The 25,158-nt window shown below is 38.6% G+C and overlaps 1 protein-coding gene across 4 annotated transcripts in view; it reads right to left on the reverse strand.

The window, feature by feature from the left end:
* Positions 1 to 17,896, reverse strand: part of lonrf2 (LON peptidase N-terminal domain and ring finger 2) — a 64,715-nt gene extending 46,819 nt beyond the window's left edge. The window contains exons 1-2 of one of the 4 annotated variants that reach the window (XM_052126862.1): positions 17,827 to 17,896; positions 16,331 to 17,063 (exon numbers count right to left, since the gene is read on the reverse strand). In XM_052126862.1, the coding sequence (XP_051982822.1) occupies positions 16,331 to 17,063; positions 17,827 to 17,829 (736 nt within the window). In that variant the 5' untranslated portion in view covers positions 17,830 to 17,896. Of the gene's footprint in view, positions 1 to 16,330; positions 17,064 to 17,434 lie in introns of all 4 variants that reach the window. The other 3 variants (XM_052126864.1, XM_052126863.1, XM_052126865.1) reach the window with 3 other exon arrangements.
* Between the last annotated feature and the right edge of the window lie 7,262 nt (positions 17,897 to 25,158).

The raw sequence follows: 25,158 nt of genomic DNA on the forward strand, positions 1-25,158 counted from the left end.
TTGTATGACAAGTCCAGTTCTTCAAGCTCCATTGTCCAGAAGAGGAAAGATCTCTTCTGCCATGGGAGTAGGACAATGGAGAAACTGCCACCCACCCAAGATACTCTACTGCAGCACATCAGACGGGCAGTTTATCAGACTGGAATCTGGGCGACCAGCACACTCTCACAGCAAGGTATTCCTTCTCCAAGGGACTATGGATGGACCAAGGAATCAGGGTCTTGGGAACCAATTTGGATGACACTTCCAGAAGTCCCCACAGCCTGCAGAGAACTTATCAAATGTTGCTGTAAGGGGGATTGTTCCACCTGCAAATGTGGCAAAGCAAGTCTAGACTGCTCACCTCTTTGCAAATGCAACTGTAACGATTCACAATTATCAATTACAAGGCCAATAAAGACCATATAGATAATACTTTAACATGTATTGAAGCTTTTGTTATGTAAAAGTTCATAAACATAAATAAACATAAATGTTAACTTTGGGATTCATTTGAATACTTTATCTTGTGCAGGAACTTGAAAATCGCTGTGTTTTTAAGCATATTTCATTGATAATGATATACTTCTAATATGACATGTTACAAAAAAAAAATTCCGAGGGCTCCTAGGCCAAAATTACACTATAGACCCTAAGGAAACACCATGCAAAATTTGGTGCTTTTATCATCTCGGTAACGGTATTTTCACTACGCCACCGGACTATATCCATAAAATCGAGAAGTGTCTCTTTATTCATAATCTCATAGCTCTGTCTTTGCTTCACTGTCGTGCTAACAGTGAAGCATCCTGAGACCATCAGTGTGTGGGGATGCTTTTCATCCAAGGGAGTGGGCTTTCACACAATTCTGCCCAAAATCACTGCCATGAATAAAGAATGGTATCAAAACATCCTGCAAGAGCAACTTCTCCCAACGATCCAGTAGCAATTTGGTGGTGATCCGTGCATTTTCCAGCATGATGGAGCACCATGTCACAAGGTAAGAGTGATAATGAAGTGGCTATGAGATCATTACATTGAAATTTTAGATCCGTGGCCAGCCAACTCCCTGGATCTCAATCCCATAGAGAACCAGTGGTCAGTCCTCAAAAGGCGAGTGGACAAGCAGAAGCCCACAAGTTGTGATCAGCTCAGAGCACTAAGAAGGCAACAATGGATCGCCATTAGTCAGTATTTGGCCCAGAAGCTGATATACAGCATGCCAGAGTGAATTGCAGAGGTTATGAAGAACAAAGATCAACACTGTAAATATTGACTCTTTGCATATATTGAATGTTTTTGCCAACAAAAGCCTTTAAAACTCATGAAATGCTTATCATTGTTTCCCAGTATACCATAGAAACATGTGAAAAAATATTCTACAAATACTGAAGCAGTATTCAGCTCGGTCAATAAACAGCTTTCTCCACATCAACATAATTTCCCCGTGAAGCTTGTGTAATTAACAAACGTGTGAGGAAGACTTCACTATTTTATTCTCTATTGCTTCACTTTATTCTCTATTGCTTCACTTTATTTTAAGATATTCCAGAGTTGTTGCCATGTTTGTTTCCTTACCTTTCTATCACGACCAGCAGTGGAATTGCGCTTCAATAGTGGGGTTTCCCTTAAGATAAAACTTTGGGATTACCTCAATGTACCAATTCATGTACGTGAATATGAGGGACCATTGAATTTTACAGAGTTGTCTATAAACACCATATTTTTTATGGTATTTTAAGGTGAATGTTCTTTTCCCAATGTAATCCCAGAAATGTTTGTTGTTGAGCTCCATCCTATGGCATTTGTTATCCAGTCTGTTCCACGCACATGCGCACTACTCAAAAACTAAGCACCTTTCTCTGGGAGAAACCTAGGTGCGCTAAACCACTTTCTCTTAATTCCTTAAACGCTGTAAGAAAATCAGCATGATGTTTCAGAATGCCGCAAAAACCCTAGAATAAGCCTCTTTCTTAAGTGCATGTATACATGGTCATTGTTACAGCACAGCAAAGCACAGCCAAGCACACTTTCACTAGATTGTGTAGTCCAACTTCTGTTCCTATACCAAAACTGACACATGACAGTATCCCATATATAAACTATTGTAAATGTTGTACCCTGCCTGGTAAAAATACCAAAAATGTTGCATACTCTAATATTTTGTTGGACTGCCTTTAGAGATCTATTTATAACGGGAGAGTCGAACCACTCCGTAAAGTCTTCTCCAGCACATCCCAAAGACTTTCAATGTGGTTAAGGTCAGAACTCTGTGGTGACCAATTCATATGTAAAAATTATTCCTCATGCACCCTGAACCCCTCTTTCACAATTTGAGCCTGATGAATCTTGGCATTGTCATCCTGCAATATGTATCACTCAGTACATTCAGGTAGTCAGCTGACTTCATATAACGTTGCGCATAATGATGTGGATCCTAGACCTGGCCAATTGAAGCAACCCCAGGTCATAACACTGCTTCCAAATGCTTGGACAGTGAGCACTATGCATGATGGGTGCATCGCTTCATGCACTTCTCTTCTTGCCTTGATGTGCCCATCACTTTGGAATAGGATAAATCTGGACTCATCAGACCACATGGTCATTTCACATTCCGATCTTTTTTTCTCCCTAGCGAATTGAAATATTTTTTTCCAATTAGCCTCACTAATAAGTGCTTTCTTGTGGCCACACAGCTGTTTAGTCAGAATCCTGTAATTTCTTATGTCATTGTGTGTGTGGAAATGATCTTACTTTCACTATTAGTTCTACTGTCGATTTATGATGTGCCTTCCCAAAAGCCTTTTAGTGATTTCCAAACCTCCGATCATTCAAGATTTTTTTTCCCACCAAATTTCTTCAGTGAAGCTGACAGTTCACCACTATCCTTCCAGGTTTTAAGAATGCCTTGGACAGTTCTTAACCCAATTCCATTTTATTTTTTTAGATGTATCAGGAATCGTTTTGGAATTGGATTGAACCATAAAGTGCTTAAATATTTCCATCCCTATTCTAAAGAAAACGTGATGGGTCAGTTGAGGTGAAAATGGACTTCAGAAGAGTTTGATTTGGTCTGTCATGAGTAGATACAAACTATAATAAAATAAACATTTTGCAAATTTACCTGGCTGTAATCTCTGCTTGCCATCTCACTAATGTTGCAGTTGGTTATGCTTAATCAACCGTGAAGAGGCAGAAAACGTGATCGCGGTTTTAGATTAATTGTGCAACCACAATAGAAATGATACTCAGAAATTTCAACCAGTTAACATCTACCGCTATATAGATTTAACTGGAATATTAGCCACCCTAGTACCAAATAGGGCTGCAACTAACGATTATTTTTATTATCGACTAATCTAGATAACACTCATATTTTAATTCACCATGTCGTGAGCAATCACTATTAAGCATGCGCCAGTGATGAGCCAGGAGAAGTTTAAAACTCTCGTGTTGTTTTTCATGCGCCTCATAAGTGGCTCAGACAAATGCCAGTTTCGGAGTTTGAGCTCATTTATAAAGCTTGCTTCCTAATTATTTGAACTTTAATAAAGGATGCATTAAATACAGTATATAACGGAGCAGTGTTTCCTTTTTAGACACCCTAACAGGCAAGTTTTGCTCAAGCGGAACATCAAGTACACCTCCGCTTTATTTCACGACGACACTGCTTCTGCATTTACTTATTTTGAATGTTTGTATTATAATGCTCTGCAATCACCTTAATCTGTGTGGAAAGTTTGGAGTGCATCTGGACTGTGAACTGATCTTTCTTCCTCTCCTAAATCAAGTGCGAACTCAAAAGCTACTCTCTCACGTCATCATTAGCGTATCAAAAGATCTCATGTTGTGTTTAATGAAATCAGACGACTATTATACTACATTGTCGATAATGTCGACTAATCGTTTCAGCCCTAGTATCAAATAATGAAAGTTACATGGACACCTAAACACTCCAAAAACATGTGTTGAGTGCCCACTTATGCATAGTTTTACATGTGCTCTAAACTTGTCACAATACCAAAATTTAAGTAGCTGGTACCGATAGTAGGGCTGGGCGATATGGACCAGAAATCGTATATCTGTATTTTTAAGCTGAATGGCAATACACTATGCATCTCTGTATTTTCTACGAAGTGGGCTAAATGTTCAGTGGTAAGGCAAAGACACATGTGAGATGGTAAAAGAAGCTTGCAACGTGCTTTGTTTCAGGCTGCAAAGGCTTCACGGCAGGGACTGCAGCAGCAGCACGAAGGTTAACACACTCTTCGTACTGCTGTTAATGACGCCGTGGTAAATGGTGGAAGAGATTTTAAGTGCTTCCACTTTTGGATGCAACCGGTTTATGGCATTCTCTATAGTGTGAGAGGAGAGATGCAAACATTGGCATGGCTTTACGGAAAAAATGGGTTACCTAACGCAGCAAACTATATTGATATAAACAGTATTGTCTAATCCTATATCTCGTTTAAAATATATATGATATACCTTAAAAGTTCCAGCCCTCATAAAAAAATGGGTAAAGTGTTCCTCAATCAAGCATTGCTTTAACAATTTCTTCAATTTCACATGTGTAGTTGAATTGAGCTTTTATTTTGACGTGAATCGTTTCCGTTTTTGACAGTAGCTTCACACTTCTGGAAAAGCAGTTGGTTATATGGCCCAATATATAGTCTGCATGTGCCGTGTGCTTCACATTGTACGAGTTCTCTGCTTTGTCATCTCCTACAACATGCGACGTGAGATATTCATAATGTGGAGTTAAGTGTATGAGTTGCTTCACACACCAACTAAAGCGTGCAACACATCCAGACTAAATCACAGCAATTTATGTTTTAATAATCACACAGGGGACAGAACATAATTTTAATTTGATTAATTTTTTACTCAATTTCATATTTAAGAATTTGAAAGCAGTCATGTTTCAGTCAGATAGCGCATTGGAATCCAATTGTGTCTGTACTACCGGTACTGCAGAAACTCTGGTATTGTGACATCTTTTTTATTTTTGTATCGATTTAGTATCAAAGTGCCAGTACTTTTGGCATCCCTTATGTGCTCTTTGACTCTGCTCACTTGTATGTTTGTCAGAGCAGCCTTTTTTTATGGTTTAGAACACTAGACATTCAATGTCAACGAACGAACACATCTGTGATGCAACAAATCATGTTTCAGTTGATGGCAGCTGAGATCGAGTGAGATGCTAGAAACAAATACTAAAGCCAAGCTCACAAGCACGGCTGTTTCCAGACTAGGTGCATAAACCATAAAACCATTCATGCCCGAATGAAACTATGATGCAAATCTATTTTACAAACAGAAAAGAACGTTTATTTGTGATATGTCAACGAACAACATGAAACATTGGCTTGCGCCCTTTTTTGCACTGATTTGCATAAAAGAGAAAAAAAAAACACCTGAAAATAATAATGAGACAGTGGTTCGGGAGATGGGTGTGATGTTTTTATTTTATTGTTTTAGTTTCCTGTTTTCCAATGCAAGATAAACCAACTTGGACCAGCAACCTCTAGTTGTGGTTATAGTTCAAAAAATGTAAATGAATAGGCTTAACCAGTTGGGATTTCTTTAAGACTGCAAGGGAAGCTCAGCTTCCCCTATAATGTCAAAAAAATAATGGTCAAATATGTACTATTGTGTAAACAATTTATTGACTAAAAATGCGTTAGAACACGTTCATCTCGAAGACGAGTTCGTTCAGAATCAGCTACATTACATACAGCAGGTCGGCTGACTCGATTTACTTCTCATACATTCCCGTAAGCGTCAGTGCATTTCCCTGTTGAAGCCGAGCGTCCATTGACTTCAATGGGGCTGCTCTGAACAGTTTTTTCAGTGCTCGAAAATAGACGGTCATTGGATAAATGCTGCGATTATGTCCCGCCCACGGACGCTCAGCGTCTCTGGGGGTGAATGAGGAGTGGGCTGGCCCGGACTCCGGGCTTCCGCGTGATGATTGGGGAATCTGTCGAAAGACTGCATCTCCTTTTGATTGACAGCTGAATCTGTACTATAAGAAGTCACTGAAGCTATTTCAGGCTCAGTCCCATCGCGGATTTCTCAAGTGTAGTCGAAAGACAAACTGCTGCAACCTATTTCTTTATATTTGTTTGGCGAAATTGCTAGTCAATTTGCATAATACATTTCACACAATTATACACCACATTCCTTGTTTCAGTTTTACCAAGTTTAATATATTTTGTTTTAGAGCGTTCGTTCGTTCGTTCGTTCATTCATTCATTCATTCATACAGTAAGCTAGGCTAGCGTCGTACAGGTGAAACTGCGCACGATGGCAGACGGTGCTAATATTGTCGACCTGATGTTGGCGAAGCCATTTGAAAGTCTTCCTTACGAGGAAAAAAATTAGAATTAAACAGCAGGGCAGATCAACACCTAAGATTGATTTAGTGCAAAAAATAGGGAAAAATAACAGGTCTTTTCAGCTCTCCTGGTATGACAAAGTTAGCTGGCTGACTGGAAGTGCTGTGACAAATAAAATGTACTGCTGGCCATGCCTCTTGATGAAACCATCTCACGGATGTGTTGTTTGGTCAAAAGTGGGGTTTGGAGATCTGTCTAACTTTGACAGGGCATATAAAAGACATGAAAAGAGCAATGAACATGTGAGTGCATGTGCAAGATTAAGTTGCATGGGCAGGATCAGGGTTGAGCATGCAATCAATGAAGGTGCTCGCATTCAAGTGACTAAACATAATGAAACAGTCAAACAAAACAGGGCCTTCCTAAACCGCCTTATTGATGTAACATCCTTGCTTGGCCGACAGGAGCTGTCATTTAGGGGACATGATGAGAGTAGTGAATCATCCAACAAGGGAAATTACAGGGAGTTCACAGAAACATTATCTAAATATGACTCTGTACTGTCCACACAATTAGAGTCCTCAACTGTGTTTTCTGGTATGTCCCATACTATTCAAAATGACTTGATCTCTGCTCTTGCAGCCACCATTTCTGATCAGATCAGAGATGAAATTCAGGATGCTCCCTTTTTGGATGGCAGGTGGATGAAACAACTGATATATCCTGCCGTGCCCAACTCTCTGTCATTGTTCAGCTATGTGGATAGTGCAGGTAAAATTCAGTAGCGCTTTATTGGATTTTTTGATGTTTCTGGAGGGCTGAGATGCTCAGTCCGTTTTTGATGTTTTAAATGAGAACATGCAGGCCTACAATTTTAAGGATAAGCTTGTGGCACAGACCTATGATGGGGCTGCTGTCATGGCTTCAGCACTCAATGGTCTGCAGGCCAAAGTGAAAGCAATAGCCCCAAGTGCAATGTGTGTGCATTGCTATGCACACAGACTGAATCTGGTGCTGTCACAGGGGGCCAAATGCTTGCCTGAGTGCAGAATTTTTTTTGCATCACTCTCTGGGTTTGGCACATTTTTTTCAAAATCCACAAAGAGGACATCTTTTCTGGAGTCTGCAGGCTGTTCAAGGTTGCCCAGAAATGCTCCTACTCGATGGAATTTCACATCACGGATAGTGAGCATTGTGGCAAACAATTATGATGGCCTCCTGCAGACATTTGAAAACATCATTGCAGACACGACAATTGATGATGATACACTGGATTGTGCCAAAGGCTTTCTGAGGAAACTGGAGGATTTTGAGTTTGTGTTCACGTTGTACACATATGAACAAATCTTCACTGAGACTGATGTGGTCTTTGATGTTGTCCAGCAGAGGGCGATGGATGTTTTTTACTGCAAGAAAAGAATTGAATCTCTTCTTTCATTTGTCAAAGAGAAAAGGTCAGAGGGGGCTTTCCAAGCTGTTTATGCCAAAACAGCAGATCTCACATAAGACCCACGAGATGAGCCCATGAGAAAGCGCCGTCTGACCCAATTGTAGGATCCCCAAGAGCACTACAGAAATCTCTACATGGCCATCCTTGATAACATCTTGGAGCAGATTCCTCAACGTTTTTCAAATTTGGAAAGTATGCTCTTCTTAGAATTAGTCAATCCAGGGAAATTTGATGACATGAGACAAGAATTTCCAGAGGAGGCCTTCCAAAGTGTCCTGAAAAGTTATGGCCATCACTTTGATTCAGGGAGACTGAGGTCTGAACTTCAAGTCCTGTATTCAGATCAGGACTTGCAGGGTAACAGGGGAAAGCTGTGTGATTACTTGGTGTTCCTCAAAGACATGGAGTTGGACAGTGCAATGCCTCAGCTTTACAAACTGTTCTCATTAGTGGCAACAATTGGAGCTACATCTGCAGGTGTAGAAATGAGCTTCTCCTGTTTAAAGCGTCTCAAGTCCTACACCCGTAACACAATGGGCCAAGGTCGTTTAAGCAGCCTAGCTCTGCTGGCCATTGAGAAGACACTGGTCAAGTCACTGGAAAAGACACCTAGTTGGTACGACAGAGTCACAGTGCATTTTCTCGAAAAGGAACGTAGGGCAGAATTTACTTTTAAATAAGTTTATAATGTAGGCCGAAAATGAGCTTCCCCTCTTTGAAAGACCAGCAGACACCACTGGGCTTAACATATACATTTTAATTAACAATTATATCAAATGAAAAAAGTTAATTGATTTTTGAAAACCGCTGTTAAATAAAAAGCTGAAAGAAAAAAACATTCAACTCTATCTGAGATTGTGTATTGATATAAATAAATAAGGGGACAAGATGCATTGTGATGACTCAAGAATAGTTTTATAATCAAATCGCTACCTTTTGATTAGTAATCGAATTGTAAGGTCAGTGAAGATTCACTTCTCTAATATTGACAATATTAATCACAGTGATTTTGCTGCCGATATAGAACATGGTTCTGTCGGTGTGTGTAGGGTTAATGATACCAAGGAGTTCGCATGATACTCTCTTTTCAGTGGTCTCAGAGAAATTTGTAAGCATAAAAGCAAAGCGCTGCAGATATACACATTCCAAACATTTGTAACAGCTAATTCTAAAAACAGGACAAGGCATCACAGAATAGGATGAGACAGCATGTCACCATATTTGTAATGAGCAACATTGCAAACTGTCAAATACACACGGACACTGCAGTGCACTTTCAGCTGTCAGCCAAAATGCTCAAGGTGAAGCAAATGTGACAAAAATATACACTGATTAGCCACTAGGGTTGCAAAATTCTGGGAATTTTCAAAGATGGAAACTTTCCATGGGAATTAATGGGAATTTAAGGGAATTAACAGGAATTTATGGGAATAAACGGGAATAAAGTGGGAATTTTCAAAGTTGAGGGATGGCTCTTCATAAGGAACTTAAATATAGTTGAGGAAAGTATATTTTAGCATAATCTTGACTAAAACAAACAGATGCCATTCAAATACACTTGAATATCCATGCCATTCCTCAATCACATGCACATAGAACACTGCTTAATGCATGGCTATTGAGACCACACCCCTACTGGCACTGTGCATCCCTCCATCACATGTACAGAAGCCCAAAGCACAAAACTATTGAAGGCACACATTTGAGCCTGTGGACTAAACAAAGTGAAGTAAGTTTTGATGATATTATGGGGAAATATATTTATTAAATGTTTAAATTGCAAGTATCACATACAAATGTATTCATCTAGTAGCAATGCTGATAAGTTAGATGCTAAATAAGCTAGCATAACTTTATTTACCACATAAGGCAGATGCTAGCTACCTCATGTGGCTGTTTTTCTCTGCCTCCTGCAATATGTTTTCAAGATCATTCCAGTTGTTTAGCTAGCCTTACTATTTATGTATCTGTTCATGCCATTGCATTAGTATTCTTTCTTACAAGCTCTTGCATTGCATTAGTATTCTTACAAGCTTATTTTACAGAAAAATGCCACGTACACCATCCGATGTTTGGAGACATTTTACACCAACTAATGTACAAGGGAAGTCTGTATATAAGTGCAAATATTGTGATAAGACATACGTGAAGAATGCCACAAAAATGCAGCAGCATATTGCAAAGTGCAAATAATTTCCTCAAGACCCAACACATGCAGAAAAAAAGAGTTCCACTCCAGGGGAAAATGAATCTGTTTCAGCTGTATCAGAGTCAGATACCCTCTCATCTGCTCCTGCCAGGCCTCCTGGTCCCTCTGGCATCAGAGGATTCTTTGATTATATGGATGAAGCTAGCCAGAGAAATGCAGATGAGTGTTTCACTCGTGCAGTCTATGCAACTGGCTCACCCCTGATGCTGCCATCCAATGTGTACTGGAAGAGGTTTTTGAATGTTCTCCGACCAGCATACACTCCCCCAACCAGACATGCACTGTCTACTCATTTGCTGGATGAAGAGTTCAACCGAGTTCAAACAAAGGTCAAGCAGACCATTGTCAAAGCTGACTGTATTTCAGTCATCTCTGATGGATGGTCCAATATCCGGGGACAAGGAATTATTAACTACATAGTCACCACTCCTCAGCCTGTGTTCTACAAGAGTGTAGACACAAAGGAAAACAGACACACAGGCCAATACATTGCAGATGAGCTGAAAGTGATCATCAATGACCTTGGACCAGATAAGGTTTTTGCACTGGTCACTGACAACGCAGCCAACATGAAGGTTGCCTGGGCAGATGTGGAGGAGACCTACCCTCAAATAACTACTATTGGCTGTGCTGCCCATACACTCAATCTTCTCCTGAAAGATATAATGGCACTGAAAACAATGGACAACCTCAACAAGAGAGCAAAGCAAGTTGTGAAATATGTGAAAGGCAAACAAGTAGCTTCCGCTACATATCTGTCAAAGCAAAAGGAAAAGAACAAGAGTACTACACTGAAGCTCCCCAGCATAACGCGATGGGGTGGCGTTGTTATCATGTTTGACAGCCTTCTGGAGGGAAAGGAGTCTCTGCAAGAGATGGCCATATCCCAGTCTGCAGGCATCGACAGTGACATAAAGAAGGTCATCTTAGATGATGTGTTCTGGGAAAGAGTGTCTAGCAGTCAGAAAATCCTCAAACCTATTGCAGCAGCAATAGCGAAGATAGAGGGTGATGACGCCATCTTATCGGATGTCCAGTGCCTTTTTGCAGAACTCAAAGAAGAAATCCAGACAGTCCTGCCCACTTCCCTACTACTGAAAGCAGAGGAAACGGCTGTGGTCAAGTCATTGGAAAAGCGGAGGGAGTTCTGCATGAAGCCGGTGCATGCAGCAGCGTACATGCTGGACCCAAAATATGACAGGGGCATACTTTCTGGGGAAGAAATTAACGGTGCCTACGCGGTCATTACAGCCATGTCTGACCACCTGGGTCTTGATAAAGGCAAAGTTCTAGGCAGTTTGGCAAAGTATCGAACAAAGCAAGGCATTTGGAAAGGGGATGGAATATGGCAGTCATGCCAGCATATATCTGCAGCCACCTGGTGGAAGGGACTTTGTGGATCTGAGGCCCTTGCACCTGTGGCCTCCATCATCCTTCAAATCCCACCATCATCAGCAGCCTCCGAGCGCAACTGGTCCCTGTTTAGGAACACGCACACAAAGGTTCGCAACAGGCTCTCAAATGTAAGAGTGGAAAAACTGGTTGGCATTCGGGCAAACCTAAGGCTCTTTGAGCCTGACACAGAGCCATCCTCAACAAGGCTGGAAAGTGACACTGAAGAGGAAGAGTTGGAAGTTGAGGAAGTGGACGTGTTGTTGGATGTTGATGAGGCCCACAAAGAGCCCACTGACTGAGCAAAACTGCAGAGGATTGCTTGAAAGAAGAATGGGACGTTTTTGAGGGAGAAGGGTTTTTTTTTTTCATTTAACATTTTGAATGGAACTTTGTGGGGATTTTTGGATGGGGGTGCATTTTTGATTGAGTGGGGTTGGGGGATGAGTAATATTTAACCCAATATTCCGGTTTTTGTTCTTCCATGAAACAAGTGATTGTTCAGTAAAATAATTAAAACTTGTTCTGTTCTACTTACAAAAAAATCTGTTGAAATATCTGCTGAAAACATTTTGCATGGATGTTTTCTTATGACTTCTGTTTATATTTATGCTTGGATATGATACAATGATCGATTACATTACAATTAATTCCCAGTTAGTTCCCCTAAATTCCCATTAATTCCCATAATTCCCATTATTCCCATGGAAAGTTTCTAATATGGAATATTTCCAAAATTCCCCAGCTTAACTTCCCATGGAAATTTACCGGAAACTTTCCGGAAATTTCCCGCCCCTTTGCAACCCTATTAGCCACAACATTAAAACTGCCTGCCTAATATTGTGTAGGTCTCCCTCATGCTGTCAAAATCTGTTCTTCTCACCACAATTGTACAGAGCGGTTATCTGAGTTACCATAGACTGTCAGTTTGTACCAGTCTGGCCATATTCTGTTGACCTCTCATCAGCAAGGCATTTCCATCTGCAGAACTGCCCCTCACTGGATGTTTTTTTTGTTTTTGCACCATTCTGAGTAAATTCTAGAGACTGTTGTGTGTGAAAATCCCAGGAGATCAGCAGTTACAGAAATACTCAAACCAGCCCATCTGACACCAACGATCATCCATGCAATTATCTAATCAGCCAATCGTGTTGCAGCAGCGCAGTGCATAAAAACATGCAGATACAGGTCAGGAGCTTCAGTTAGTGTTCACATCAACCATCAGAATGGGGAAAAATGTGATCTCAGTGATTTGGAGCATGGCATGATTGTTCGTGCCAGGTGGGCTGGTTTGAGTATTTCTGTAACTGCTGGTAACAAGGTATGAGGGAATTATAAAAAAAAAAAAAAAAAAATCAGAAGCACTCTCGTTGTAGAATGAGCAGAGCCGGAGCTCTTTAAAAGGAAACACCCAGGCTTTACATCTTAAATGCAGTTATACTTTATGCATTATAGCTTTATTAAAGTTCAAATAATACAGAAGCAGATCATGTAAATAACTACAAACTCTTCTATGAGTTGCGCAAAAGTCCCTATCTAAGGGGGAGAGATTGAAACTGTGCCCAGCTGATGCACACTGTCGCAGGGACACTCATCACTCGAGTGTACATGCTTAATGCAGCTACATTAGAACGTAATGGCTTGCGACTTATTGAATCATAATAAACGTCACTGTGCATTTCTCATTGTGCAGAAAATTGCCAATATGCAGCTTTATTAATAAGAGGGAGTTTGTTTTTTAGTGAGTTAAAGATGGATTGAAGTGAACAGAGAGGTGAGAGAGGGTTATCTTCATCCCATTATACACTGCAACAAAATACATTTTTGATTTGATATTGTTTTGCCTTGTTTTTCAAAATAATTATAAAAAACTAAAAAGCAGCTATAGGCCTACTGCAGAAGAACAAAAATCTGAGAATGTTGAATATAATATTACAAATAAAAATATTTTAAATGATCTAAAAATCCTTTTAAAAAAAGATGCATTCACCCGAGAAGCAGCATAAGATATTTAGACTTACTTTGAGAATAGATTTTGAATACAAGTATATTTTGTCTTTACTGCATTCGCAGAATTATAACCAACTGAAAAAAATACACTTGTATACAAAATACACTTCTATTTAAGAATTTTTTTTTTTAAATCAAGTCTAAATATCTTATGTTACTTCAAGTAAATATATTTTGGTTTTTTTAGACAATTTTAAATGGAAAACAAGAGAAAACTTGATAACAATAGGGTTTTTTGGAGTGAATTTATTTACTGAATAAAATATTTTTTTTTCCTGTTAATTCAGTGAATGTCATTTAGGGGTATTTTTAAAAGGTGATTTTGTCCTCTTTATTTTTAGTAAGCACGTTTAATACAAACTTTTAAGTCGGGACACATGCAGAATAATCGATTAAGTGCTAATGATTCATCGTTGCAATAGTCGATGAATAGTCGAATAATCGTTCTAATAATCGTTAGATTAACAGTATATAGATCACCCGGGCAGTAACTACTAGATCTGATCAAATTCACCAAGGAAATCAGAATACAGCCTGGGTGATCTATATACTGTAACAAGGGCAAAAGACGATATAGACTTTTTTTATTTGTATCTGACGGTGTAACCTTAAGCATTATTAGTTCAAAAGACCTAAACTTATATCCTGTCTTCTGTGTAACACCTCAAACTACACTGTAAATTGCAGCAACACCTCCTCGACACTTCATGAGCAGAGGTTTGAGACTGATGCAATAATCAGTGAAAAACACAGAGGAAATGAATGCGAGATGTAGACAAGCGGAACAAAAGGTGTGAGTGGTAATATACACTCAGTTGAAACTGTAGAAAAGCGGATAAAAAAACGAAGCACGTGGTAAAATGGCAAAGGATAAAATGATGAACATAAAGGAATAAGCAGTGATAAGCAGGCTAGTAAGTTACAAACAAACACAGACTCGTGCAGCATGCCGGCAGCAACCTGAACAGGAAGTCACAATATTTAATAATTTCCATTACACCAATACAGTAATAAAAAGCTATATTTACCTACATATTTTTATAAAAAAAAAATATTTTGTGAATAAACATGGTGTGCAGAAACTACAAGTTCACTACGGAGCCCAGTTGAATTATATTATAATACAATATAGTAGGGCTGCACCAAATTATTATTTTGATAATCGATTAATCTAACGATTATTAGAACGGTTATTCGACGATTATTGCAAAGATTAATAACCAAGCTCTAAACCGATTATTCTGCATGTGTCCCGACTTAAAAGTTTGTATTAAACATGCTAACTAAAAATAAAGGACAAAATCATCTTTTAAAAATACCCCTAAATGACATTCACTGAAATAACAGGAAAAAAAGTAAAAAGTTTAATTCAGTAAAGAAATTCACTGCAAAAAAAAAACTATTGTTATCAATTTTTTTCTCTTGTTTTCCATTTACAATTGTCTAAAAAAAAAAACAACTTGAAGTATATATTTACTTGATAGAGCTTTTATTGATGGTGACTTCAGCATTCACATAATGAAAATTACACATTGGGATGCAGGGCTTTCAGTAACTCCACCCCCTGTCATATTTTTAGAATTAACAAGATGTATCGTGACTCAAAGCGGAATGCTATGTTTCTCAAGTCATACAGACTGTGGCAGGCAACATATGTGTTTTCAGTCAAAGTGCCCAAGGATCATATTGTGAGATGAAAAAACATGCAGCCAACAAACGCCTACACTGCCACCGTCCATGTGAGAGGATGCAAGAGACCAGAAGACAATCTGCCAACATTCTGATTCACAATTGTGGCTGAGAGCAGGATACAGGCTCTAGTGCTCTTTGCAGAGATATAAGCTTTCTGCATTAAGACGTGAGCAACCTGCTACTGAATTTCTGTGAGCATTACACTGTTGCTCCTTCCTGTGCCCTTCTACCACCCCTTATATACAGGTCAGAATACAGGGTCTAGGCTGGCAAAATTAGGTCAAGTATGATCATGGTTATCAAGGCATCCTGAATCAAGAAACAACCTTGTGTAAATATTTTTGCCCTGTTTCATTGTTATTTTAAGATATGAATGAGGAAAATCAAAGGTTGTCAAAATACATAGACACTGGCGTTTACACCTTAATCTAACCCATTAGAGTGTGAATTGTAAAAATCTAAATTAAAGTGCCTGAAAAACAAATAAAAAAAAATTCTAAAAATATTGTTATTTTGCCCCTTAGCATTTTATATCTTTAAAAGCATACAGAAAAGGTTTTAAATCAAATTTAATAATGTCTGACTGAGCTGTTTGACAACGCATTTAACTTTCTTGCAGTCTCTTTGTGTTTCAGTGGTTTCATTGCATTGCTCACACTTCACATGAATGAGCAGGTCCATTACCTATTTTTGAAAAGCACAAAAACTTAAGCTAAAACAAGGGCATAAAATAACCAAAAGGAAATTAATATAAAATGCATAAAACTTATTCAACTTAATTTAACTAAATTCTATACATAACTTAATTTCAACAGAGAGATTTCTGCCTCTAATTTATGGAATATTCCAGATTGTGCCAAAGTGCCAAGAACAGATGTCAAATGTAGCCAAATGGTGCTGCATGTTTAGAAGCCTTTGGGTAGAGGATCAAACATAAAATAAGATCAATTCAAATATTATTAATAATAACAAGGTATAATATATAACTGAATTAATAAAATAACTACAATAATTAACCTGCCAACCAAATGAACACCATTTTAAGACCCTATTTTAAATCCACAATCATCTTTATTAAGTGTAATGGACACAATGTTATAACAGCTGTGTGATCTTTGGAACGTGAGATGCTCAATGTCGCCCCCTGCGTCTGTTTCATAACTGTCTCTCAGAAAGTAGGTCAGTCCACAACAAAATACCTGCCGCTATAAAGTGGCTGAAATATAACACTTCGTAATACGTTTAAATGAACCTTACCTTGTTCAACCGCTTTGTTAAACATCTGAATGGCGGTGGCCAAGTCGTTTTTCTTCCAATGAGTTTCCCCTTCCAACCAACACCTTCTCGCTTTGCTTTCCGAGTCGAACCATTTTGCAATCAAGCCACTTACTATTACGTTTACTCGAAGTCCGTCAACATTAAACGTTCTAAGTGATTTGATAGTTTTTAAACAGCAGCTTTTGCACTCTTTCACTACAGCATCTTCAACACAGCGCTTACAGAATGTGTGCCCACACACCAGAGTCGTCGGATCCGTTAACAAGCACTTGCAAATGGGACATGAGAACAAGTCCAAGTTCTGCTCTTCTTCAAACTCATCACTCTCAAAGCATCTGCCCTCAGAGTTTGAGCACTTACGGTCACACTGCTCTTTTGCACATATTGTTTGCGCAATAATATCAACTAAAATGCGCAGTTCATCAGGTCTTAGTTTCTGGAGGTTTGCGGCGATGCAGTAAGAGTCTAAAGCCTCGGCTATGCGTCCTCCACGGGCCAGAGCATCGGCTTTCCGCAGGCACAGGCCGCGATCGGTGTGGTGGAGTTCGGCGATCTGTGAGGAGTATATCTCCACGGCCAGGTCGAAGTCTCCAGCGCTGCACGCCTCATCGGCCACGCTGAGCATTTCCTCACACAAAACCGGTGCGCTCGGGTTGGAGAGGTCGTGCACGTAATGGTCGATGTGATTTTTAATCCCAGGATCCATTTTCTGCTACAATACATCAAACACAAATTATTTGCGAGAAAAGGGAGTGATCAAAGTTACAATGCCCAGGATACTGGTCTGGAGCTTTAGTGTTTTTAATTATTTAACGAATGCAACAAGATCTGATTAAATTATAGCGAAATCCAATTATGCTTGTATCCAGTCTCCGAAAACAGAATAATTAAATATTTTCTACACTATTCGGCTAGGCCAACAGCATCGACTGGTGGTACATTTTCCAGTAGAGCAAAATAATGTTTTGTGTATAATTGGCAAAACAAGGAATATAACACATCAGTAGATGATATAATTGAAGTTGAAATGTAAAAACCAAAACAAACTTTGAAAACGTCTTTAGATAACTATAGAGTGAATACTTTGGCATTGTTTTGAAATCACAAACGTGTCTCTGAACAGAGTGCTGACGGTTGAGCAACGAAGGAAGATGTTTGCCTGAAAGCCGATTTTCTTTGAATGCACATACCAACTCCAGGTTAATCAGTCCCGCTGATGATTTGTGAGATCTCTGCTTAGTGAAGCATATTCATGGACGATGTTTAGATGACCCATTAGTTTTATGTAAGACCCAATGTCTCCGGGTAAAGCAGCACTTAGCGTAATCCCCCCAAATACGCTTTAAAACGACAATTCTCTGGGTTCCTTTCGCCTTTGTTTCCATCCTATAAAATGCCCATGTCTAATACAATCCCAGTGAAAATCGTGAATTTTGTTGCTCATTTTAATAACACGGAGAGATTTGTAAGATTACCATTTGGACGCGCGCGCGCACACACACGGGGAAGTGGAAAAACTGTCTGTCTCGCTGTCGTTCGCGTAAGAAGCACGTGACGTCAGGGATGAGGCCCTATTGGTGTGTTATATAGCTCACTTATATAACGACACAGTTGTGTAACCCTAAAGGGGCATTTATGACAATAGGAATCCATTTTATACAAATTTATTTTTTGAGAATGTGATACGGTAGACAGGTTCAGAGAACTGTTTAAGGTTTGAAGTGATAAGACATTCTTCATTGCATTGTTAGAGTGACATAACATCTTTGCAAAGTTTTATATAATTGTTTACTTTATGTAAGGTGTAATTTAATAGCCTACATTCAGTGTGTAACAGGACAAAACCTTGATAATAATAAGGATACCAGTATTAATACTTCACTCTAAATTGGGGGTTCACAAACATTTTTGTCGTTACTCAAAATATCAGGGGGTACTTCAAATAAATATAGGTCAATGTACCCAACCTATATTTATTTGAAGTACCCCCTGATTTTTTAAGTAACATTAATTTTAAAAATAAATAATTTTACATCTTTTCACTTTATTTTTTGTATTATTGTTATATTTTAATGAAACTTTATTACAGCTATTGGTCTTTTCTTAAAATATTTATATATTATTAATTTAATTTAATTCACTATACATGCCCAGTAAAAAAATAAAAAAAAAATCTTGTCAAATGGTCTATTTTTATCTTGGTCAATTTTATTTATTTATTTATTTGTTTTAATTTCCCTGAACATTTTTATAAATCTATGCCATTCCATTTTTGTATGTAGCCTACATGTGATATCTTGATGTACCCAGTTTTTACATTTTCAATAATTAAAATGATCTTTTCATTGAATCAACAAAGCCAGGACTGTAGCTGCATTATAACCTGGGGTGGGGGGATATGTCCCCTTACGTCTAGAAATAAGGAAATTAAACTTTGTTTTTATATTTTTTAGGCAATTATACATGATTAGTCTATATTTTAAGTTTCTGGTGCCGTGCAAGGAAATGGGCGGCAGCAGACCCGATCTTACATGGCAAACATGAGGTTAATGAAGGGCTTATACTTTCAAAACATGATTATGTTGCTTGCTGATAATGAAAGTACTTACGCTACAAATGTTGTCTGAAGAGTGGCGCGTAATTTACTTTTGCATTAAAATGGCCTTTTCTCACCGTCAGTTCATTGCATGAGAGTGCGCACTCTCGCTCTCTTTCTCTCACACACATGGGAGAGAGAGAGAGAGAGAGAGAGAGAGAGAGAGAGAGAGAGAGAGAGAGAGAGAGAGAGAGAGAGAGAGAGAGAGAGAGAGAGAGAGAGAGAGAGAGAGAGAGAGAGAGAGCTCTCTCATATAATTGAGATGTAATAAATTGCACTGAAGCGATATAGACACAAGTTTGGTTTAAAGGAAAATTGACACAATTGGTTGTGTTCTTGTTTTTTATTTTTTAAATGGCAGACAATATTTGGAATCATCCATTTTTTTAAAATCTGTAAATGACGGAAATATTTTCGTTTGCAATCTCTAGACTTCCTGGAACCCCCTGGAGTTCCCTCATGCACCCCTGTTTGGGAAACTCTGTTCTAAATAATAAAGATCTGCAATACTACATTCTAAAAAAATATTATGTCTCAAAGATATCTGTCGAATTTCTTAATGTCATTTGAGACATAGGGTGCATCAGGGAAACGGCTCCTTTAAATTTAAGTAGCTAATAAATATCCTGTGAATTATCACATTTATTTTTTAAACAAAATACCTATTTGTAATTTAATATTTTGTTGAAGGCCATTAAATCAAAAGTTTTTAATAACTGTCCAGTAAGTAAAATTAATTGATCATCTCCAATGGAGATTCATTTGTTTAAAGAATACATAAGATGAATGATTGATCAAAAATGATGCACCCTTTTGTGAAGAGGTTATTTTGACATTAATTAACATGATCTTAATATGTTACAAAAAGCATATTGCTGTCTCAAAAGTATTTGCATAAGTTGAAAAGTTGTGCCCTATGACTACTGCATGTACACTATATTAATATAACCCCCCGTAGGCCTTTTACCCCAAGTGAGGGACCCTTTTGGTAAACGGATCCCTCAACACCTTTTTGTTTTTCAAAACAACCTTCTGTTGCTCCGTCAATATTCAATTAAAATAAATGTATTTCTTGAATCTTGAGACACTTTGTAATAATGTAAAATCATCTGGCAGCCACAGTGTGTGTGTATATACACTCACCTAAAGGATTATTAGGAACACCTGTTCAATTTCTCATTAATGCAATTATCTTATCAACCAATCACATGGCAGTTCCTTCAATGCATTTAGGGGTGTGGTCCTGGTCAAGACAATCTCCTGAACTCCAAACTGAATGTCAGAATGGGAAAGAAAGGTGATTTAAGCAATTTTGAGCGTGGCATGGTTGTTGGTGCCAGACGGGCCGGTCTGAGTATTTCACAATCTGCTCAGTTACTGGGATTTTCACGCACAACCATTTCTAGGGTTTACAAAGAATGGTGTGAAAAGGAAAAACATCCAGTATGCGGCAGTCCTGTGGGCGAAAATGCCTTGTTGATGCTAGAGGTCAGAGGTGAATAGGCTGACTGATTCAAGCTGATAGAAGAGCAACTTTGCCTGAAATAACCACTCGTTACAACTGAGGTATGCAGCAAAGCATTTGTGAAGCCACAACACGCACAACCTTGAGGCGGATGGGCTACAACAGCAGAAGACCCCACCGGGCACCACTCATCTCCACTACAAATAGGAAAAAGAGGCTACAATTTGCAAGAGCTCACCAAAATTGGACAGTTGAAGACTGGAAAAATGTTGCCTGGTCTGATGAGTCTCGATTTCTGTTGAGACATTCAGATGGTAGAGTCAGAATTTGGCGTAAACAGAATGAGAACATGGATCCATCATGCCTTGTTACCACTGTGCAGGCTGGTGGTGGTGGTGTAATGGTGTGGGGGGATGTTTTCTTGGCACACTTTAGGCTCCTTAGTGCCAATTGGGCATCGTAAAAATGCTACGGCCTACCTGAGCACTGTTTCTGACCATGTCCATCCCTTTATGGCCACCATGTACCCATCCTCTGATGGCTACTTCCAGCAGGATAATGCACCATGTCACAAAGCTCGAATCATTTCAAATTGGATTCTTGAACATGACAATGAGTTCACTGTACTAAAATGGCCCCCACAGTCACCAGATCTCAACCCAATAGAGCATCTTTGGGATGTGGTGGAACGGGAGCTTCGTGCCCTGGATGTGCATCCCACAAATCTCCATCAACTGCAAGATGCTATCCTATCAATATGGGCCAACATTTCTAAAGAATGCTTTCAGCACCTTGTTGAATCAATGCCACGTAGAATGGCAGTTCTGAAGGCGAAAGGGGGTCAAACACAGTATTAGTATGGTGTTCCTAATAATCCTTTAGGTGAGTGTATATATATATATATATATATATATATATATATATATATATATATATATATATATATATATATACACACACAGGATTTTTCTGTTTCAGAAGGAAATTGGTACTTTAATTCACCAAAGTGCCATTCAACTGATCACAAAGTATATTCAGGACATTACTGGTGCAAAAAACAGCACTATCACTATTTGACACTATTTGAGAAAAATTCTAGACAGAGCAGCCATCACTCCAACATATTATCCTTGAGTTTTCATGCTAAATTGCTCATTTGGTACTAGACAATCACATGCCATTATATCAAACACAGTAGAAAGCTATTTGGTTCGTTAAATGAAGCTTACATTGACTTTTTAAGCTGTAACCAGTTTGAGTTAGACAGATAGACTGTCATGTCTTAAGGTAAACATTTGGTAATAAATGGCAAAACAGAAACAGCTTTCTCTAGAAACTCATCAGTCAATCATTGTTTCGAGGAATGAAGGCTAACAATGCTTTTTTTCCATAAATATTTGTATTGATTCATAAACATATAACAAAATAAAAAAACACAACATATATACGCTGAATCAACATTTAACCCAAAAAACAAGGGAAAAAAACAACAACAACATAATAATAATATATAATTAAACTAAACATCTTTCTCCCCATCCCCTCCCTGAGAGTCCCCCAAAAGCACAAAATAAGTTGCCCCACTTCCTGTCAAACAAATTCTGAACCCCCTACCTTCTGCTTGTCATCTCTTCAAAAGCACCCACCCTCCCCATCTCCGCACACCACTCTGGAAATGAGGGTGCCCTATCCGATTTCCATCCCCTTAAAATAATTGTCCTGCCAACAATAATGCTGGTCAGAATCCAATTGTTTTGTGTGTTTATCCCCAAAATGTATGACCGCCCCATTGCCCAAAATAAAGAATCTGGGGCAGAGTGCCTAAAACATCACAAAAAACCTGGATCTTAATGAAGGACTTCACAATGATATCAAATTTCTTGAAGAGAGGGGACATCTACAGGGAGATGTTGTAACAGGTAGTTAAATTGTGGAATACATTTAATTTTAATAACATTAACCATCCCAATCATAGATAAATGTAATGAAGCCCACCTGCCCACATCACTCAAAAATCTTTTTATTAAGGAGTCAAAATGAACTCTAACTAAATCAGACAAATTTGCTGGGAATAAAATGCCCAAATACTTAATGCCCTGTTTGGGCCACAGGAAGGCACCTGGCTGAAAGACATTGTGATCAGTTGAATCCATAAGAGCAAAAGTTGTACGTTATTTAAACTTTTGGCTGCCAGTGTGTGTGTCTGTCTGTCTGTCTGTCTGTCTGTCTGTCTGTCTGTCAGTCTGTCTGTCTGTCTGTCTATCTATCTATCTATCTATCTATCTATCTATCTATATACAGTGGGTACGGAAAGTATTCAGACCCCCTTACATTTTTCACTCTTTGTTATATTGCAGCCATTTGCTAAAATCATTTAAGTTCATTTTTTTTCCTCATTATTGTACACACAGCACCCCATATTGACAGGATAAACACAGAATTGTTGACATTTTTGCACTGAAATATTAGAAAAACTGAAATATCACATGGTCCTAAGTATTCAGACCCTTTGCTGTGAAACTCAAATCTTAGTGAATTTGAGTAAATATAAGTGAAACTTATATTTAACTCAGGTGCTGTCCATTTCTTCTGATCATCCTTGAGATGGTTCTACACCTTCAAATGAGTCCAGCTGTGTTTGATTATACTGATTGGACTTGATTAGGAAAGCCACACACCTGTCTATATAAGACCTTACAGCTCACAGTGCATGTCAGAGCAAATGAGAATCATGAGGTCAAAGGAACTGCCTGAAGAGCTCAGAGACAGAATTGTGGCAAGGCACAGATCTGGCCAAGGTTGCAAAAAAAATTCTGCTGCCCTTAAGGTTCATAAGAGCACAGTGGCCTCCATAATCCTTAAATGGGAGACGTTTGGGATGACCAGAACCCTTCCTAGAGCTGGCCGTCCGGCCAAACTGAGCTATCGGGGGAGAAGAGCCTTGGTGAGAGAGGTAAAGAAGAACCCAAAGATCACTGTGGCTGAGCTCCAGAGATGCAGTCGGGAGATGGGAGAAAGTTGTAGTAAGTCAACCATCACTGCAGCCATCCACCAGTCGGGGCTTTATGGCAGAGTGGCCCGACGGAAGCCTCTCCTCAGTGCAAGACACATGAAAGCCCGCATGGAGTTTGCTAAAAAACACCTGAAGGACTCCAAGATGGTGATAAATAAGATTCTCTGGTCTGATGAGACCAAGATAGAACAAGATAGAACTGGTGGAGGCAGCATCATGCTGTGGGGGTGTTTTTCAGCTGCAGGGACAGGACAACTGGTTGCAATCGAGGGAAAGATGAATGCGGCCAAGTACAGGGATATCCTGGACGAAAACCTTCTCCAGAGTGCTCTGGACCTCAGACTGGGCCGAAGGTTCACCTTCCAACAAGACAATGACCCTAAGCACACCGCTAAAATAACGAAGGCGTGGCTTCACAACAACTCCGTGACTGTTCTTGAATGGCCCAGCCAGAGCCCTGACTTAAACCCAATTGAGCATCTCTGGAGAGACCTGAAAATGGCTGTCCACCAACATTTACCATCCAACCTGACAGAACTGGAGAGGATCTGCAAGGAGGAATGGCAGAGGATACCCAAATCCAGATGTGAAAAACTTGTTGCATCTTTCCCAAAAAGACTCATGGCTGTATTAGATCAAAAGGGTGCTTCTACTAAATACTGAACAAAGAGTCTGAATACTTAGGACCATGTGATATTTCAGTTTTTCTTTTTTAATAAATGTGCAAAAATGTCAACAATTCTGTGTTTTTCTGTCAATATGGGGTGCTGTGTGTACAATAATGAGGGAAAAAAATGAACTTAAATGATTTTAGCAAATGGCTGCAATATAACAAAGAGTGAAAAATTTAAGGGGGTCTGAATACTTTCCGTACCCACTGTATATATATATATATATATATATATTCATAATATTTCTGTACTAAATATTTCCAATATTACTGTTACCATACACTACTTAAAACATATACTGTTTATGCACTTTTCTTGCCTCTGCAATCCATATGTATTTACCATTTTTTTTAACAAGAGAACTAGCTGCAACCTCAGAATGTAAAACCTACATCATGCAACTTGCACAACCATAAGAGTAAGATGTAGGGCAGGGTTCCTAAATAGGCAGCCCTCAAGCTACATTTGGCCCACGAGAGACAAATTAACATTATCGTAATTTGTAAAAAAAAAAAAAGCATATTGCTGTCTCAAAAGTATTTGCATAAGTTGACTAATTGTGCCTTATAACTATTGCCCTGGTATGTACACTATATTAATATAACCCACGGGGTCCTTTTAGGCCAATGTCTCCCTCAACACCTTTAAAAAAAAAAAAGAAAGTCAACGTTTTTCAAAACAACCTTCTGTTGTTATTTCTTTTCACACAAATTATGTTGCCCCATTAATATTAATAAAATAAATGTATTTCTTGAACCTTGAGACACTTTGTAACCATGGAAAATCTGTCACAGTTTATATATATATATATATATATATATATATATATATATATATATATTTTAGGGTTGTCAATAGATTACATTTTTTAATCGAATTAATTACATGGTGTCCCAAATAATTAATTGCAATGAATTATTTGCTGAGAAAGCCCATCATATAACAATAATTAAATATATAATGATTATACATAAAAATATTTATATAAATATGTATAATCATTATATATTGAATTATTGTTATATGATAGGCTTCTCAGCAAATAATTCATCACGATTAATC

Source organism: Xyrauchen texanus, chromosome 5 (genome assembly GCF_025860055.1).
Source record: "Xyrauchen texanus isolate HMW12.3.18 chromosome 5, RBS_HiC_50CHRs, whole genome shotgun sequence".
Classification (NCBI taxonomy): Eukaryota; Metazoa; Chordata; class Actinopteri; order Cypriniformes; family Catostomidae; genus Xyrauchen; species Xyrauchen texanus.